The following is a 20,228-nucleotide window of genomic DNA, read 5'->3' on the forward strand; positions in this document are numbered from 1 at the left end:
CTAATGAGTTTAATTGTTTAAATATTTCTAGGCCAGAAGATTACAAAATGGTGGACGCAAATCCAGAGACAGAGGATAATAAAGAAAATGTTGACTTAAAAGAAGAAGAAGTGACTGGTAAGTCAGTGAAAAATTACATGATAATGGGTGCAGACAGACTATTCAAATGGTTATGATTTTTTCCCTGGAGACTGGTGCTGTATGGTGCTAAGATCTCTTTATCTTATGATTCTTTAACAAACAACTCTTCTCGGGATTTTGTGAGATTTATAATACAATGGAGTTTCGTTTATTGTCATTGATTTGTTCTGTAAAAGTGTGACAGTTATTGAAATGATGATAATCAAATCGTTTAAACCCATGTTATAGCAATAATTTTTTCCGAAAATAATAATCCATTGCCCTCATTGCTGACTGAATGGACAAACTTTAGCTCTATTGAAAATAGAAGTAATATTAACTCATTTCTGTTATGTACATTGATTAATTTTACAGACAATACGTCTCTGCTTAATTCATTTCAACAGGAATTAAATTTTTAAAATTAATTGATAAAAATGACCTTATCCAGAAATTACAGACATTTTCAGTAAAAGTGATATTGGTAGCATAGTCGGTATAGCATTGGCCTTCTGTGCTCGAGGTTGTGGATTCGATTCCCCAGGTCAGTGGCATTTAAGTGTGCTTAAATGCGACAGGCTCATGTCAGTAGGTTTACTGGCATGTAAATGAACTCCTGCGGAGCAAAATTCCAGCACAATGGCGATGCTGATATAACCTCGGCAGTTGTGAACATTGTTAAATAAACCATAATTTAAATTTTTCAGTAAAAAATTAACTTACACAAAATACTGGAAAGGAAATACAAGAAGAATGACTTGTACTGCTTAAGAGAACAGTTACTAGGTATGTCTAACTGAAAATTTCTTGGGTAGATTTACTTAACACTCTTGAGTTAGACAAATGTTTTAGTTAGTAAAATAATACTACAGTAAACCCCCATTTTAACATTCGTGTAGGATTTGTGGGTCTAATTAAATAATTATAATGTTTGTTATATAACACACATGTTAGTATTAGTAATTTTAGCCCTTCCTTCCCATTTTATGTAAACCTCCTTTTAAGGAAAACCTCTACTTAAGGAAAAAAAAAAAAATCTCTCAGAGATTCGTTAAAAAGAGGTTCTACTATGATTACTATAATATGCATTATTTATAATATTTACATATATTCAGTTCTTAGTTGCAGTACTTTCATAAATATATGAGAGAAATATTTTATGTACTGTATGTATTCCACAAATTCATATGTTTATTCGTTAACACACAAACAAAAGCTTGCCCTTATTATCATTATTTCTATCAATCTCTAGATCTCATACCAAGAAATGGATTCGGAACACCTTAAAATCTGTGCTTCAGTGGCTGACCATGATAATATCTTTGAAAAATATTGGAGTGCAAGAGGTCAAATGACTTTATTGTCAAACGCCTGGCATTAGAAAACAACAATAAACAAAAGCTTGGAGAAAATTGTCGCTCACAATAAATAGATACGAAGTTCTGTAATTCTCTAGTTTATTGCACATATGCCTACTTTACTTTATAGAAAAATATCATTTCCCTGCAAGATAGAATGAAAACACTTATTAAAGATGATGGAAACAAACTTTAACACAATAAACAATATACTATATTTGGCGTTTGGATAAGCTTCAGGGCTTCTACCACGTTGTCTTGGTGTTGGTGGCTGACGTTTCGACCGCTGTGTTGTGGTCATCTTCAGAGCAGTTGTTGGATAAGGAAATAGCCTGCGAGCTCGTATATATATAGTAGTCGCGATGGGGGGAGTACTTGTGGTGATAGGTCGTAGGTTCTCCTTCTGGCATCTGATTGGTCCTATGTTGTCCAATCCGGTTGAGGTCTGTATGAAGGGGAGTATCCATATTAACTGGGTTATTTTACGACGCTGTATCAACATCTAGGTTATTTAGCGTCTGAATGATATGAAGGTGATAATGCCGGTGAAATGAGTCCGGGGTCCAGCACCGAAAGTTACCCAGCATTTGCTCGAATTGGGTTGAGGGAAAACCCCAGAAAAAACCTCAACCAGGTAACTTGCCCCGACCGGGATTCGAACCCGGACCACCTGGTTTCGCAGCCAGACGCGCTGACCGTTACTCCACAGGTGTGGACGTATTCATATTAAATACTGGCCCCACATTTAATATGAATTCTCCCCTTCATACAGACCTCAACCATATTGGACAACGTAGGACCAATCAGATGCCAGAAGGAGAACCTACGACCTATCACCGCAAGTACTCCCCCCATCGAGACTACTATATATACGAGCTCGCAGACTATTTCCTTATCCAACAACTGCTCTGAAGATGACCACAACACAGTGGTCGAAACGTCAGCCACCAACACCAAGACAACGCGGTAGAAGCCCTGAAGCTTATCCACACACCATGTACACCAGCCGCGGAAGCCTATGCGAACACTTAATATACACATGAACTGCAAGTGATTTTAACCTAACATAACATGTATATCATAGATCAACTTAAGTTAAGTCTAAGCAATCACACTAGTATGACCCGAAAATCATCATATTAAGTTCCATCTAATAGGCAAGGTTTTCATTATAAATGTTAATTTAACACTTCGCATCTGAAGATGATACACATGTATCGAAAACGTTAATGCAAATCATTTACTTTTAAGATAAGCAAAGGCGGCATAGCAAACAAATAATTATAGTCAAATATTAATAGCTTATCGGCAAATCACAACATGAAATTGATATACTATATTTGTTTATAATTGATTTTTTTTAATTTTTCTTGAATTTTCTGTTTTACGACCTAAGCCAAACCAAAATTGTATAGTAATGACCTTTTTGTTTTCATACATGTCTTCCTGTAGAAGGCCTCTTCCTTTTTACCTTCAGTCTGCGAACTTTGAAACTTGTCCATGTTGTAGCAGCTGACATCACCGAAGTACCAACCAAGTGTATCTCTGTCATGAAGACGATCCGTGTGTTGGCCCAAGTCCAGTACATCGACTTCGAGGGTCGTTCTGATGGAGAATCTTTGCAGAAGATCCTGGGGCAACTTCGTCCGCGCAGGTTGATTCTTGTGCGTGGCACCCCAGACAGCACTCATGCAATGCTGAACTTATGTCGTCAGTGGGCTGGTGCACGCGTGTTCGCCCCTTCTCGTGGAGAAGTAGTAGATGCCACCACGGAGACACATATATATCAGGTGATGAGACAACTACTGGGATTTTTGTAGAGTGCAGGATGCCCCAGAGGCAGAAAGCCCCATTTTATTAAGGTAGTTAATGCTAGGTTGTAAAGACTTTTATTACACGTGGATGAATCACCTAAAGGCTCACAATGATAAGAAGAAATATGTTAAGTAGCCTATCTTGTTAGAAAACACTAATACAGTTGTGTGTTTCAGTGTAAGAACCCTGTAACCCTAAAAAAAAAAATTGATAATGTTATTAATATGGATCTAAACCTTTTATTTATCATCCCTCTTATTACGACTTTGTGTAGGCCTAGAAAGTTACACAACACAGAACTGCACGCATTGTATTCTTCACCTGACATAATTAGGAACATTAAATCCAGACGTTTGAGATGGGCAGGGCATGTACTGTCGATGACACAGCTCATCTGCCCTGAACCTTGGGGAAGTTAGGGGTGTTGTTTAGAGGGGTTTGAGGCTAACTTTGGAGCAAGCGGCTGGCTAACGGTACTTTTGATGTGAATACCCTCTGCTTAATCCCCTTTCTATTTTCTCCAAAAAAAAAAAAAAACATTTCTCTCTCTTCGTTTGTACTTGGAAGACAAAGATGAACGTTTGCTTAATAGAATTGCTAGTGTAAATATATATTCAAAATTAAGACATAGCAATATAACTCTCATGTGTAGTGTACTCCATAGTAACATGGTGCGGAATTGGTACATCAATGTTTTTATAATGCATGCTACATTGTATTTCTCAACTTTCTCTCCTTCCACCACTAGTGCGAAACTACTACCCCAACCCTGCATTCCTTCCAGGGCAGATGAACTGTGTCACTGACAGTAGCACGTATGGACGAATCCAGAAATGCATATAGAGTGTTAGTTGGGAGGCCGGAGGGAAAAAGACCTTTGGGAAGGCCGAGACGTAGATGGGAAGATAATATTAAAATGGATTTGAGGGAGGTGGGATATGATGGTAGAGACTGGATTAATCTTGGATAGGGATCAATCGTGGGCTTATGTGAGGGCGGCAATGAACCTCCGGGTTCCTTAAAAGCCAGTAAGTAAGTAAGTAGGCCTAATTATCCACATCAGAGAGTAGAGAGATGACAACATGCTACATTAACATTATACAGGGTGATTCAGTGACTATGTTACAAATTTTTAGGGATGATAGAGGAGATATTTATAAACAACTTTCATATGAGAACCTAGAATCGAACTCAAGGCCATCCTTTTGAAGTTCGGTTGCAGACGACCTGTTTCTGCAAAAGTTGGTGATTTCTCATAAACATGGTATAAGCTATTTGGCATCGTAAATTATATTTTGACTGATTAAACCTTGTAACTTCCTTCCAACTTTTCATATGCATTTCATTTATGGAAGAGCAAAATAAAATGGAAGAAAAGTTGCAAGGTTCCATAAAAATATAATTTATGATGCCAACTAGCTTATACCATGTTTATGAGAAATCACCAACGTTTACAGGAACAGGTCAGTGCAACCAAACTTCAAAAGGATGGCCTTGAGTTTGATTGTAGCCGGTTACACTGACTAACATAATATCTAGACTTGTAACAACCAAAAGCAACGTTTCCGGTCAAAGGTTCCTATATGAAAGTTATTTGTAATTGCCTCCTCTATCATCCCTAAAAGATTGTAACATAGTCACTGAATCATCCTGTATACAATGCTTACAGTTTTCTTTAACTTCGATTTTCTCAAAACAAGCTATGTGAGAGTTACAGAATTTTAACATTTATTTCAATTTTCGTAAATATTTTTTAATCCAATGCCACCAGGCTGTCTTTTCGACATTTCTGGTCTTCTCTCCTGGCCATGGCTTAGTTGTAACCCACTTCTGAGGTTGGGGCGCCTGGAAGGCGGAGTTACATTACCCTGATGATGTGATAGGATGATTATGATAATGTGGTGTCATGAGAGGTCTTAAATCTAAACTTAACCTAAATTCCAGACCATGGACGAACACAGGAATAATATAAACAGTGGTATCAAAGTTACAAAGATGCTGGTGTTTGTGAGAAAAATTTTGATGGATCTTCAAATGCCATGGAGATGAAAGCTGCAGAAATTCTCTGGACCCGGTCCATTAGGTTGTGTAATATGAGGTACACAACCTTATTGTCTGACGGGGATGCAAAAACACACCATCACCTTCAGCAGCTTCAAGTTTATGGTGAAGGCATTGACATTAGAAAAGAAGAATATGTGAACCACGTTGCTAAGAGAGTAGGTAAAGGTCTACAGAATATTGTTAGGGAATGGAGAGGGACAGATTCCTCAATCGGAGGCAAAAAAGAGAAGAAATATAAAAATTATATTAGAAGTATTATCGGGTAGCTGAGTTTGTAGAGCAATGGCTACAGATGGAGGGAAGATTCCAGGTGGTGGCAGGATTTTTCTCTTTGCCAAAACTTCCAGAACAGCTCCGAGGTTCACTCAGCCTACTATCAAATTGAGAAAATATGTCGTCTTTGTGACATTCATACTTGTGTCTTTTCCCAACAGGTGAGATTGACAGATGCGCTGGTTTCTTCCCTGGAGTTGAAGAAAGGAAAAGAGGCTGAGTTGGCGTGGCTTGATGCTCAGATTGTGGTGCGAGATATGACCAAAGATGCGAAACCTATTACGATGATGGAAAAGGATGAAGATAAAGAGGAGGAACAAGAAGAAGATGAGAAAGGTGCAAAATATTCCTGTTCCCCCTCTCACTGTAATTTGATTTAAATCTTTCATATCAGTGATTACTGACATTCATTCCCAATTCTATAGAAACATTCTGGCCAGAATACATTGGAACAACATTTTAGGACATTTTCTTTATAATACCATAGCTCTGTAATTTTATGATCAGTCATGTAATTGCCTTGAAAGCGTATCTTTGGTAGTGATTCCTCCTGGAGGGATAGGTATCAGGAAGTACTGTATTAAGATAAATAGCTGTGTATAGATCAGTGAACTAGTGTCGTACATTTCAAGCTCTATGTTCGGTTCAAGTGTGACAAGAACCGAAGTCTGCTTTGAAGAAGCGGATCTCTCACAGCTTGCTCGAACTTGCGTCTTGTATGATCTGTGCCCTTGAAGTTCACTAGCTTCTCTTACCCTACCCTCACGTTAAGGTAAGAATGCTGTATCATCACCTGTCCTGGATTTCTGATGAGAGAATCTGGCAACCCTGCCTGGTGTGAAGGATAGGTATCAGAGTGCTGCATTGGAGTTAAATCGCTCGCTTGAACTCGGTCGAGTGTCACACCCTCGAGTGAGATATGATCGGTCGTGATAAGCTCGTAATAAATAGAAGCACAGTACAAGGTCATCTCACCGACATGTCTTATCTTGTATGGAAGGTGACAGATAAGATACACATATGTTTTGCTCACACGGTAAAAATAAGGCTTTATTTTCTGCGTTTATGACAAACGTTTAATGTAACAGTCAATGGAATGTACCAAAACAGGAACATGAAGCTATAAATAAAAATAGTGTGAAAAACTTCGACATACAGTTATTATTGCTAATTAATAATTATTGAATATTTGATTTACCACATATATAATATGATAGGTCCATACATTGTGCTCTGCCTGTATACTGCGACAATGTAGAAACGTTCTACAAAATATTATTGATATAGAAGTAGATTAATAACAATATTAGTACAGAGATAACGTCACAGAAAATATAATAAAACGAATAATCATGCTGCACAACTGTTACAGATGCAAAGTTTGATACACTAATTATTAGAGATTATTATTATTATTATTATTATTATTATTATTATTATTATTATTGCTAGAAAACTTGATACAGTTCTTGCATTATCGTGATTGTGTTCTCCGTTTATAATAATTACATTTACATCTAATAACATCTATCAGATGTGGCAAAAACAAAATCACTCCTGTGTGGGGGAAAAAAAACATTCACCTACAACATGTATATTACATTTTAAAGCAAGTTTTGTATTGTACTATGGAGAGGTTAGTTAAACACTGCAAAGTTTTGAAATGATAAACATCTATGATGTTACTACACAGTTCATCACTGTAACAAGAACGAATGTCTAGCGTTCGGCTTATACCGTTTGAGGATTTATCACTTGTGACAATTTTACCCATCATGCATGTGCACTACCTATTGGATTATGCTATGAACTACCTGGCGCTCGAACGAAAACGTCCGATGCAGACCTCTGATAGGTATTGAAAAATTTGTGCAAGAGGGAAATATTTCACATAATTTTTACTTTCAAATGGGGTGTTCATAGCACAAGGGAATCAAGTCCACTCTTGGTCAGTTGGGAGATATTTCGTCTGTACATACCTTAGATGAGGCTACTTTCAGAACATAAAAGAATCATGTCCTCACAGTCTTTGTAATGGTGCAGATGTTTAAAATCACATTCACCTTTAATGGGTTATTAACTATACATAAAGACTTTAAGTCTAATTTTCTGAAAAGTTTATTTTTGTGACTTGATTCCTTTGTGCTCTGAATGCCCCAAATATCAGAGAGCATTATCCAGTGTAGTTGTTACGACACTAGATCACTGAGACGACATTTATGTCCATATAAATATTTCTATTAACTTATGTGAATTTTCCTTCTTTTCTAGATAAAATGGAAATTGACCAGATATATACATTAGAACCTCTTCCTCTGAGCCGGGTAAGATGTTGTAATTCATATCACTGGTAAACAAATTTTAATCAACTTTCTGCTTATGTTGATTTTTTAGTGGTTTATTAATAACTCTGACCCGCTAATCACGAATATCACATCAGTTTTTTCATAGTGTCAACGGTTTGGATGATATAAGCAATTTATATTTGATTAAAGCAGTAAATTAGTTAATTTGTAACATATAAAAATTCCAATAAATGTTTTGCTTATGTTGATTTTTTAGGGTTATACCAATAACTCTGACCCGCTGATCACGAATATCACATCAGTTTTTCTGTAGTTTCAACAGTTTGGATGATGTAAGCAATTTAAATTTGATTAATACAGTAAATGATATTTATTTGTAACATTGTATGAAAACAGTTTCAAACCTAGGACAGTCATTAACACTACTTCAATAAATCATGAGTGACATGTAAATACACAAATACAATACAGGAATGCAAAATAGTTAACTCCTATGACCTAGAATGACTTAGAAAATATACAGGGTGGACCGCTCAAATGTACCTAATTTCAATTGTATGTGACTGGTAAACTGTTGAAGATAGAAATCTACAGTAACGTTTATATGAAAGGAAAACTCAACAAGTTTCGATATGCACATCACCATATCTGTACGTGAGATCCAGCTGTCACTGTGACGATATCGAGGCGATGAACGACTTCTTGCCAAGCACGTTGGAGCATGTCTTCTGGAATGCTCTCAATAGCCTCTATGATGCGCTCCCGAAGATCACGAAGGTCTCTGACTGGGTTGGCGTACACTTTATCTTTGACGTAGCTCCAGAGAAAGAAATCGAGCAGTGTTAAATCCGGAGATCTCGGGGGCCAAGCGATTGGTCCTCTAAAGTCAGGATCAGCGCCGAGACGGTCTAGCATCGTATTGGCGAATTCCACTCGTTTGGGTTTGTCATCCGGCTCCAGATGTTGCATTAACTGTCTTGTCAAGGTCACCTATGGCCACGCCTTGTCTGCCTCACAGAACTTTGTTCCAGGCACAGTGGTGTATTTAACTTGCTTTGGTCCAATGTAATATCCACATACATAGCAGAAAGTGTCTGCCTGTAATTTGCACTTTCGCCCTGTAGACATGGTGTAAAGAACTACTAAACACAAAGATACATACGACTGCAAAGATAACGAACCTACTATCGTGACTGAGCGTCACCAGCAGATATTTATACGCCAGAGCCCTGTTGCCACCTAGCGGATATCAACATAAATACTTACATGTACATATTGCTAAACCAGCATTCTGAGAAATAAAATATCCGATATAATCCAAAATATTGACACTACGACAAAACCATTAATGGATTCATATTCAGCGTGTTGAAATCTGTAAGTAATGATCAAAAAACAATGATAAGCAAAATCTTGTTTACCAGTGTATTTTGTACTGAACTATGAACGCTACTCAGATATGATAAAATGGCTATAATGGTGCATTAGTAAAATGAGAATTGCAAGGTATATTAAATTACTCTGTGAAAACTTGTCTCACAGTCACTCTCTTTGAAGTGATTAAACCAGAAACAATGTGCTTTTGTCTACAATTGAGACTGTTGCCACATAATGGCTTAGGATTCGAAGTTTGTTCTGCACCATAAAGCCCGGTTCAGACGGTGCGTGTTTCTGTGATGGATTCCAAGGTGGCTGCGCTGATGGGTAGCCTGTGTGCTCACTTGCTGGAAGTGATGCGCTCTGGTGGCTCCGTGGATGGCTAGCTTGCTGGATTTCGAGGGTAGGTTCCTTGCTATTTTTCGTGATGGTTTGCAGGCTGGAACCAAAGATGATCATATAATATCACCACTGAAACCATGTCGCCATGTTCGTTGTTTTCCAACTAAACCTGTTTTTTCTATATTCTTTAGTTTCTAAGAAAGAACAATTAAATATCGGACTTTAACTGTTTTGCACTTATGGTTTAATTACTTCATTACGACATTTACTACTGTTAATGTAGGACTTCAGTTGTTTTCCACTCATGGTTTAGTTTCTTTCTGACCATGAGTGTTGGCAACAGATGAAGCAGCAGATGATTTTTCAATTTGAACTGTGAAAAGAGCCAGCTCCGTGTGAACAACTACCATCACCGTAGGCAACACGGGAGCCAGCAAGTGAGCAAGCAGGGCAGCCATCAGCGCAGCCACCTTGGAATCCATCATAGAAACTTGCACCGTCTGAACCAGGCTTAAGTTCGTCACCAGTATAATTTGAAGTACCATTATTCCAAAATATTTGAATATAAATTAACAGAAATAGCAGAAAATATGTATTTAACAGCATATAAACTGATTTGTGGGCTGTAAATTGATATTTAACTCTTAAAATAAGTTTTCTTACACTGTCTCTTAAAACATATCACCAATATTTCTAGCAGATAATAATTTGCACGAGAAACCCCAATGAATTGTCCCATTCTTTTTCAGTAGGTCAACAATGTACTTGCTAACTCTCTAGCCCACAGTTTCCACTCCCCCATAGAACTACATCCTGTTTTGTCAATTAAAAAACTTGAAACTAGTATAGCTTTCAGCTACCGGTGTACAAGAAGTGCCTCTATTTCATAAGTAAGAAAACAATTAAGGGAAGAAGATAAAAAATATGCAATTAAGAATGAACACAAAGTATTAACCAATCAAATACAAGAGAATTATTTTTCTTATAGTTTCTGGTCGAATAAACAAGATTATATTGTTCAGATTATATGTTGTTGTTGTTTTCTAATGCCAGGCGTTTGACAATAGTCATTTGACCTCTTGCACTCCAATATTTTTCAAAGATATTATCATGACCAGCCAATGAAGCACAGATTATATACAGTGTGTCATAGAAACAGATAATTTACAATTTCAAAGACAGTACTTTAATTGCAAAAGTATTTAGTACTAACTTGAAAAAACTACAAATTAAAGCATTGTGTTATATGGCACACTTGCACCATCTGATGAAATGTTAACTATCTGTTTGTTGGGACAGGTGGCCGGCCATCAGACAGCATTTATAAACGAGCTGAAGCTGTCAGATTTCAAGAAAGTGCTCAACAAGCACAACATACCATCAGAATTTTCAGGTGGTGCTCTGTGGTGCTGCAATGGTACAATTGCTGTTCGGAGGGTAAGTAATTGAAGCGTCGGCTGGAACAACGTTGTAAGTTACATTTGGTAAAATTTACAGGAGCTGCAAAATTGTGTACACGTACAACGTTGTTGTTATAGGGTAGCAAACTTTTGAGTGGACAAATTTCACGTACTGCATTGATGTACAATTGCAAGCCAAGGAATATAGCAAGGTAACATGACATACAACATTATTACACGGAAATACGCCAAATGAAAATTTTGTAACTTACAACGTTGTTCCAGCCGACGCTTCAATTAAAGCATGTAAGGATGGGAGTATCTCGAGAAACTCTGTTCTACTAAAAATTTCACTCAAATTTGAAATCATGTCTTTGCGTGAAAACTGATATTGTAGTTATTTGACTAACAGTATACTTGTTATAAGCTCTCAAGTTAGAATAGAAACATTTCAAATACTTTTATGTACAGTACTTACAGCTTTTAGAGAACCTGGAGGTTCATTGCAGCCCTCACATAAGCCCGCCATCGGTCCCTATCCTGAGCAAGATTAATCCAGTCCCTACCATCATATTCCACCTCCCTCAAATCTATTTTAATATTATCCTCCCTCTACTTCTCGGGTTTTAATTGCAATTGGTGGTGAATTTAGACGAAAACACTGACTAAAAATACTTTATTTTAGACAATGATACATTCTGAGGTAGTACCCATGATACAGGCATTGGCATTGCCGTGACAGGAGATAAAGCGATTACTACATATACATACATATATACATACATACTGTTCTGTCAAATGGCAGGTCTTTCACTGCAAACCCAGCATTCTCCAGTCTTTCATATTTTCTGCCTCTGCAACTCATATTACTGCAAGTATTTGAAGCTGTCCACTTGCTCTACTGTCTCATTTAGTATTCGCACATTTATCTCTCTGTTTTTCTTCCAATAACCATGGTCTTCATCTTGTTTGCATTTATCTTCATCCCATACTGCTCACAGCTGTCATTTAGCTCCAGTAGCATATTCCTCTTCTGCTAATAATACCATATCATCAGCAAATCTTATGCACTTTATTCTTCTTCCTCCTGCTATAGGTATCCTACAAGCAAAACTCAGCTCAGACTCCTTGCGTCGCTAAGACTAACTGTAGTAACTTTCGAGCAATATCATTTTTGTTGATGTCGTACAAAATTTTGTCGAATATCCTTTTGAGGAGAATAACTCCATATGTAGATGAAATTATTGGGGATCTTCAGTGTGGTTTTAGGCGTAATAGATCGACTATTGATCAGATTTTTTGTATTCGACAGATATTGGAGAAAAAATGGGAGTATAAGGGTACAGTACATCAATTATTCATAGATTTCAAAAAGGCGTATGACTCGGTTAAAAGAGAAGTTTTATATAATGCAATGCTATACCCCTCTTACCCCCCTGCAGTAGGCAGGTTCTTTAATAAGCGGCTACTGGTACAGCTGTAACAGCTACGGTTGCGGACATGTGCACTCAAATAGCAGTTGTAACAATAACCAATTAAGTGAATATAACATTACAAGATGTCAACATCGACTCTTTCTAAGTCACAATCGGTATCTTCATCACTGGAACTGACCTCATATTTAAATTTTAAATATTTTAATTAAATTAAATTTGTATTTAATATAAAACACTATGTGACTTCCTAATTCTGACGTGTTCAGTTCAGCACAAGAAGATATTATCATGTACTGTATGTGCACATGCGCATAGTGTCTGTGGTGTGATTGGAGATGGAGAGCATGCTGGGAAAGGGAGCATATGTCATCTGTGCGAGACAGTCATGCCCGCAGGTTTCTGCACACTGAGTTTTCCTTGTTGGATGCTTATATCACCCCTCCCATGTTCTGAAAACAGTTCTTCACTAAATCCTCCAAGTATAGTCGCGATGCTGTTATTTCCAGCGTGACTCCACCTCTTTGCTTACGTCTTAGAAAGTGAAGGCTCTATAAAGTCTAGGTAGGTAGTATCGTTCGCCATTTTTGTTCTTTCGTTCCCGAGCTACCATACAAGGAATCTATTTGCCACACTGTTAAACATTATCATGTCGTAGCTCCTATGATAATAAATCAAACGCACTGTAATTCAGCAAATAATTGAGTTGCAAATAACGTCTTCGTGTGCTTTCTGCGAACGCCAACGAAAGAGCTAAAATGGCGGGCGATTATATTAAGTATTTATCGAGCCTTAAGAAATGAACAATGTCTTCACAAGATGCACACGTTTAAATGTAGCCGACCTGCAACGCGATTGGCTACCGGAAATTAGAGCGACGGGACTATAGATGTTGAACAGGGTAGGTGATAAAGGGCATCCTTGTCGTTCTTCTCTTCCTATTTCATTTCCTTCAGACATTTCATCTATCTGATTTTGACTTCTTGTTCCATATAAAGATTACTCTTTCTAATCCACACTTATTTCCTTCAGGATTCCTATCACTTTATTCCAATCCACTCTGTCAAACGCCTTTTCTTACTACATAATTATCTGGATGTACTAATTTTGAGAGAAAAAACAGGTTCAAAATCATTGTGTCTTTTTTTTCTTTTCTTTCAGCATGAAGCTGGGAGAGTCATCCTGGAAGGTTGTTTATCTGAGGAATATTACCTCGTTCGAGAACTGTTGTACGAGCAGTATGCAATTGTGTGAAGTTTGTTTGTGAATGTGATCCGCATAAAATAATTTGTAAGCACTGTGATAAAACAGAGAATTTCAATAACTTTGAGTGCTACAAGACGTGACAATTACATCGTCAGATATTTTAAGTAGGAATGTTTATTTTGAATTGTCAGTTTTCTAACCTCAACTGCAGCAACTGAAGTATATTCACGAAAATGGTTCAAGTGTCAAGGAATTCGAAATAACAGTTTGATTTTGGATATGTATATAAATGCAATCCATAAATCTGGCACAGTGATACCTAATTTTGTTTTCAGATTTACAGAGACACAAGTTTTTCTTAAGTGAAAATATTTCTTTCTGTGAAAGAAGGATGCATTCCACTGCATAAGGATATTGTAATATATATAGTCTATATATGATTATAAAACTTATATTTTTGTTTATTTAACCATATTGAGACTGTAATTTTTGTTATGAAGATGACATAATATTTTGACAAAGAGAATTTTAATTTCTGCAGTTCTTTTGTCCATAAATATTTCAGTTTAAGTTGCAAGATGTTATTAGATCAATAGTAAAACTGAGATTTGGAATTTTCTCTTCACAGTTGTCTATGTCTTTGTATGTTTACATTTCTGCAACTTAATGTACAGAAAGACCTGTTTATGCACATGACGTGAATATGTTCGGAGAAAATCCACAAACGATTAGAGAAAGCACGGGAATTTTACGTGAAGCAAGTAAGGAAGCAAGATTTCGAAGAAAACCCCGAAAAAAAAAAAGTATATGATTATATGTCTCGTGACCAGAACATGGTACAAAATGGAAATACAAAAATTGGAAATTTAGCCTTTAAAAATGTGGAAACATTCAAGTACCTTGGAACAACAGTAAATGACCCTCGAGAGGAAATTAAATGTAGAAAAAATATGGGAAATGCCTGTTATTATTCGTTTGAGAAGTTTTTGTCATCCAGCTGAAAGTTAGAGTTACATTACTGGTTCTGTATTGCTTTGAAACTTGGACTTTCACTTTGAGAGAGGAACAGAGGTTAAGGGTATTTGAGAATAAGGTGCTTAGGAAAATATTTAGGGCTAAGAGGGGTGAAGTCACAGGAGAATGGAGAAAGTTACACAATGCAGAACTGCACGCATTGTATTCTTCACCTGACATAATTAGGAACATTAAATCCAGACGTTTGAGATGGACAGGGCATGTAGCATGTATGGGTGAATCTAAAAATGAATATAGAGTGTTAGTTAGGAGGCCGGAGGGAAAAAGACCTTTGGGGCAACCGAGACATAGATGGGAGTTAGTTTTCGCCTTCTATGCATTTGTTAATTTCTTGATGAGAAAATTGATTGTTGTTCTTAAAATTTGGCTAGTTCAATAAGAAAATGGACAATTACGACGACCCCCATCAGCTCCTTACACGACCCTTCTGGGGGTCGCGACCCCCACTTTGGGAACCACTGTACTACATTATACCAGTAGGCCTGCATAAAAAATTAAGAGCAAAAGTAAATTTTCGTAGATTGTTATTTATGTTGAAGGGGCAAAATGATTTTATTGGCCTGCGCTGACAAAAATGTTAAAATAATACAATTCTGACTGATGGTGTGTACCAGTATTTAGATATTACTGGAAGAACTGAGAGAGTCATTCATTTACAACTTGAAAACAACATAACAAAATTGGTCAAGTTTAAGAATTAATGAAGCAAGAACTAAATACTGGGTGTTCAGTTCAAAATGTGTCGTGGCTCGCTGTATGTCGTCATGTGGCTATCCGATGAGCCTAGAGAATTCAATCTCCCTACACTTCCGCAGAGGCGTATTACCTAAATGCGAGAGAAGTTGCCTAGCAAGTACGGCATTCATTCTGAAGATTACTTACCGATACGTACGGTAACGCCAGTAGTGACAAGAATGTGAACTCTTTGGAAACACGTACTGAAGTGAATTTTTTTTTCTTACTGTCGGGATATGGGGGAGAGGGTTAAGACGATTACTTACGTATTTGTTGACATTAACTTGGACGGTCAACATGGACACGGAGCATTTTGATTTGTGTTGTGGAATGTTGCCGTACGCAATCGATGATAACAAATACCCTGCGTACGACTTGCCCGCGCAAAACACAGTTCGAAAGAGGTTATGGTAGCACACAGACTTTACAGACCGCCATCTGTTGCTACGACATTCAAGTTATACTGTACACGTTCTCAAGTTCAGATTGAACGCCTTGATTAATAGGCAACTTCTCTGACATAAAAGCTGAAACTCGCTTCAAATCGCTGACTCACAACAGTGACGTCATGACACACTTTGAAATGAACACCCAGTATATGATTGTAAGTAGCACAAAACAGAAAAAAATCTGACTCATGCAACATACACAAGCATAAATTAATATAGATTTGAAAAGGTCTCTAGTTAAATACAGTACTCTTGGCTCCCTTATTAATTATACAAAATATATTAGTGAAGAAAGTAGAAAGTTACACAACACAGAACTGCACGCATTGTATTCTTCACCTGACATAATTAGGAACATAAAATCCAGACGTTTGAGATGGGCAGGGCATGTAGCACTTATCGGCGAATCCAGAAATGCACATAGTATGTTAGTTGGGAGGCCGGAGGGAAAAAGACCTTTGGGGAGGCCGAGACGTAGATGGGAAGATAATATTAAAATGGATATAAGGGAGGTGGGATATGATGATAGAGACTGGATTAATCTTGCTCAGGATAGGGACCGATGGCGGGCTTATGTGAGGGCGGCAATGAACCTCCTGGTTCCTTAAATGCCAGTAAGTAAGTATTAGTGAAGAAATGAATAGAAGAATATAAAATGTCAATAAAACCTATTTTGGACTCTGAAGATATTTTAAATCAAGGCTTCTCACTCGGGATAAAAAAAGCAGGCTTTGTGAAGCCCTTATAAAACCAATATTAATGTAGGGTAATGAAACATGAACATTGTCAAAAAGTAATATATCAAGACTGAAGACATTTGAGACTAAAAACTTTGGAAAAGGTATGGCCCAGTGTGTGACAAGGGAGAATGGCATAATACAGGGCTATTCATAAGTCCGTGAAACATTTTATAAATTCATAACTACTAAACTACACAATGGATAACAAATTATTTTACAGTAAAATAAAGAAAAACTCTCCAAGTTTTGTTACATATCTCACAGATGCTCAATATGTCCACCTTTTCTAACATGGCATACATCCATGCGGTAATCCATCTCGCCCCATACACGCTCCAGCATGTCATGGTTCACCAGAGCCACGACAGCTGTAATCCGGTGGCGAAACTACTGGAGATCAGCAGTGAATGGAGGTACATAGACAATATCCTTCACAAACCCCCACAAGAAGAAGTCACATGGAGGTAAATCCGGTGATCGTGGTGGCCACTTCATTAACGTTATCTTCTCGTCCTGTGCATCTGATCCATCTCTGTGGAAAATTTTTATTAAAATACTCTCGCACGTTGTTGTGATAGTGACAGGAGGGAAATCCATCTTCCTGAGAGATGTAATCATTGCTGTCTTCATTCAGCTGAGGTGTCAGCCAGTTTTGTAACATGTCCAAGTAAATCATTCCAGTGACGGTGGGCTCTACAAAAAAAAAAAAAAAAAAAAAAAAATGGCCCATACACCTTCTCTTTCGAAATCACGCAGAAGACAATGACTACGCGGAAAATTTCAGAGATAAAAAGTTGCTTTGTCGCGATGAGTAAGCCAGCGAAACCGTCTCCTTCAAATCTTTGACGAGGTTCTTGCATATTCCAACATACAAAACGATTGCTCACGTTTAGTAAACGTCATTTTGCCATTATTAATAACTACTGCCACCTAGCGATAAATCATGGCAACTAAGAGCAGGCTTTTCTTATTAAAAAAAAGCTTGGAGAATTTCTCTCTCTATCGGCATGTCAATTGCCATGACATGTTGCATACTTTGTTATTAAACTTTAAAATTTTTCACGGACTTATGAATAATCCCGTATAAGGTATAATCTTGAGTTGTATCAGTTTTCTGATGTTACTGCATATGGGCAAGGCATATGCAAAGAATGATTAAACACGAAATTCCTTCCCCCTCTCCTCCAAAAAAAGGCATGGAGAGTAAACCTGACGGAAAAAGGAATGTGGGACAGCCAAGCCTGCGATGGGTAGACAGAGACTTGGAAGACCTGAGAAAGTTTGGAATTAAAGTATGGTGGATTGTTGCCAAACATAGGAAAGCCTGGAGGAAGTTTCTGAGGGAAACTGAGACTCAACTTGGGCTGTAGAGCTTATGATGATGGGACTGGATCTTAATATACCAGGTAAAGGGAATAGAGGTAATTACTATAAAAAATACTTTAATGAACTCACTTAAACCAAGTAGTTCACAATTTTTGCAAGTACAGTAAATGAAAACACTTTTGTCTATTAAACTTCTGAGTACATTCGAACCTAAGAAACAAAAACATCGTCAGCTCCTCCTCCTCCTCCTCATCATCATCATCATCATCATCATCATCATCATCATCATCATCAACATCATCATCAGTGTGTATGTGTCTAATGCTACCCACTTCAGTTGCGTGATTTGGGTTCCGCATACTGTGGATAGATGACAGGATTGTGACCCATTTTCAACTTGCACACTACTTTGGCAGGCCATGTTATGCATGATATGTACCTGTGAGGAGTTATATCGTGTACTACAGTCGAGCCGTTCTTATTTCCGGCAGCAAATCACACGACAGCTTCTGGTCAGCTGACACGCTGCTTCACTGGCAGTGGTTGTCGTCAAGGTTATGCAGACGACATACCGCTTCCCGCTCGCGGTGGATGTTACTGCGTGTCAAGTCTACCCTTGTACTCTTAACGAAGTTTTAGCACATGTCTAGTCTTAAACATCGAACGAAAAATTATTTCCTACGATAAATAATTAGTAATATATGAATACATAATATTATATATTATTGTTATTGTTGATCCTAGCATCCCAGGACACAGAAGACTTACCATGTTGTGCTATAATTGGTTTTTACGACCATTTGAAATAACAATTTTCGTAAATACAGAAAAAATATTAGAAATTATTAAAATGGGAGAAAGCTGTAAAATATAATAAATAAACATTTTTTATGTGAATGAATAACTAAAACCACACATCCTGTAAATTAAGTAAAATATGTTAGTATTAAAAATTTTGTCATGATAAGTCATTGCTACATAAAAAAATTACACGAAGAACCTTGCCTAACGGTATTGTTCAATTTAGAGGTGCTATGCCTAGATCGCTACAATCATTGTTAGTACCTGCCGCTGCCATAGTTCTCAGTTTATTTTCTTCTTTGCCGGATTGTCCGTACTTCTCTGTCGTTATTTGAGAAACCGTGAACTTGTTCACATCACACGCATCAGCTGTTCATTGCACCATTTGCAATAAACTACTCTTATTTTCACGTTCATTTTCGAAATAATCTCTAATGCTAAGAATCATTTCTCTGCTTTGCGAATTGGTCTTCCGACTCCTCCGCGGGATTGTGATGCTGAAAACTCAGCAATAACACAGCACTAACAACAATACCGACTGATTGTTCGACAACCAGCTATTAGAACTGCGTTCGTTCACTATTGGCTTGACAGAGATTTAGCAACACCGCTATTGCCTACCTTCTTTGCGCCAAAAGTCGAGAAGGCGTGGCCACGCCGGAAATAAGAACGGCTCGACTGTAGGGTGGGTGTAAGTGTAGTGTATAAAATGGGTGAGGATGATGATGAAGGTGCGAAAAGGAGAAGGAGAAACCTGGTGCCTACTCCTGTCGAGTAGCATCAAGGGGGCCGCCAGGCTTAACGTCCCCATCCGACGGACAAATCACTATCAACAGTGACATATGCCTTCTCTTCATATGCACTCTCAGAGAGATTTGGGACTTATTCAAGGAATATTGGTGCACAATTTAGTGATTAAAAGTTGTGCACCTCCATCTCTCCTAGTCCTGAAGTAGAAATTTTACATGAAAATTTCTGACTCCGCCGGAAATCGAACCCAGGTTGGCTCATCACCATCAGATAAGTTAGGATTATATTAGCGATTTTTCTCTCAGTTTATATTCGAAAGCTGAACACCTCAAAATCTGTGCTTCAGTGGCTGACCATGATAATATCTTTGAAAAATATTGGAGTGCAAGAGGTCAAATGACTTTGTCAAACGCCTGGCATTAGAAAACAACAACAACATATTCGAAAGCTTCAAAGCTATATTTTATATTCTTTCGACATCCATTTGCGACAGATGCCCTATTGATTTTATTTAGTATTTTTTCATTTTGTCTCCTATATTCTTCTTTTTGTTCTTTTATATTCTTTTCATAATATATTATATTGTATTTTTGGGGATGCTAACGGAAGGGCATCTCTGCTGGCTGTATTTCACTTCTCTCCTTTGATTGACTGTACTGGGACAGTCATTGTCTTAATTTTATTTAATTATTTTTTTA

At 37.5% G+C, this 20,228-nt stretch overlaps 1 protein-coding gene across 5 annotated transcripts in view; it reads left to right on the forward strand.

Annotated features, from left to right (window-relative positions):
• Cpsf100 (cleavage and polyadenylation specificity factor subunit 2) overlaps window positions 1–14,321 on the forward strand; it is a 34,091-nt gene extending 19,770 nt beyond the window's left edge. For 4 of the 5 annotated variants that reach the window (XM_069832477.1, XM_069832478.1, XM_069832481.1 and 1 more), the window contains 6 exons: window positions 32–117; window positions 2,988–3,268; window positions 5,792–5,966; window positions 7,902–7,954; window positions 10,955–11,092; window positions 13,650–14,321. In XM_069832477.1, the coding sequence (XP_069688578.1) occupies window positions 32–117; window positions 2,988–3,268; window positions 5,792–5,966; window positions 7,902–7,954; window positions 10,955–11,092; window positions 13,650–13,742 (826 nt within the window). In that variant the 3' untranslated portion in view covers window positions 13,743–14,321. The remainder of the gene's footprint in view (window positions 1–31; window positions 118–2,987; window positions 3,269–5,791; window positions 5,967–7,901; window positions 7,955–10,954; window positions 11,093–13,649) is intronic. The other variant, XM_069832483.1, reaches the window with a different exon arrangement.
• The last annotated feature ends 5,907 nt before the right edge of the window (window positions 14,322–20,228 follow it).

Source organism: Periplaneta americana, chromosome 8, assembly GCF_040183065.1.
Source record: "Periplaneta americana isolate PAMFEO1 chromosome 8, P.americana_PAMFEO1_priV1, whole genome shotgun sequence".
NCBI classification, from domain to species: domain Eukaryota; kingdom Metazoa; phylum Arthropoda; class Insecta; order Blattodea; family Blattidae; genus Periplaneta; species Periplaneta americana.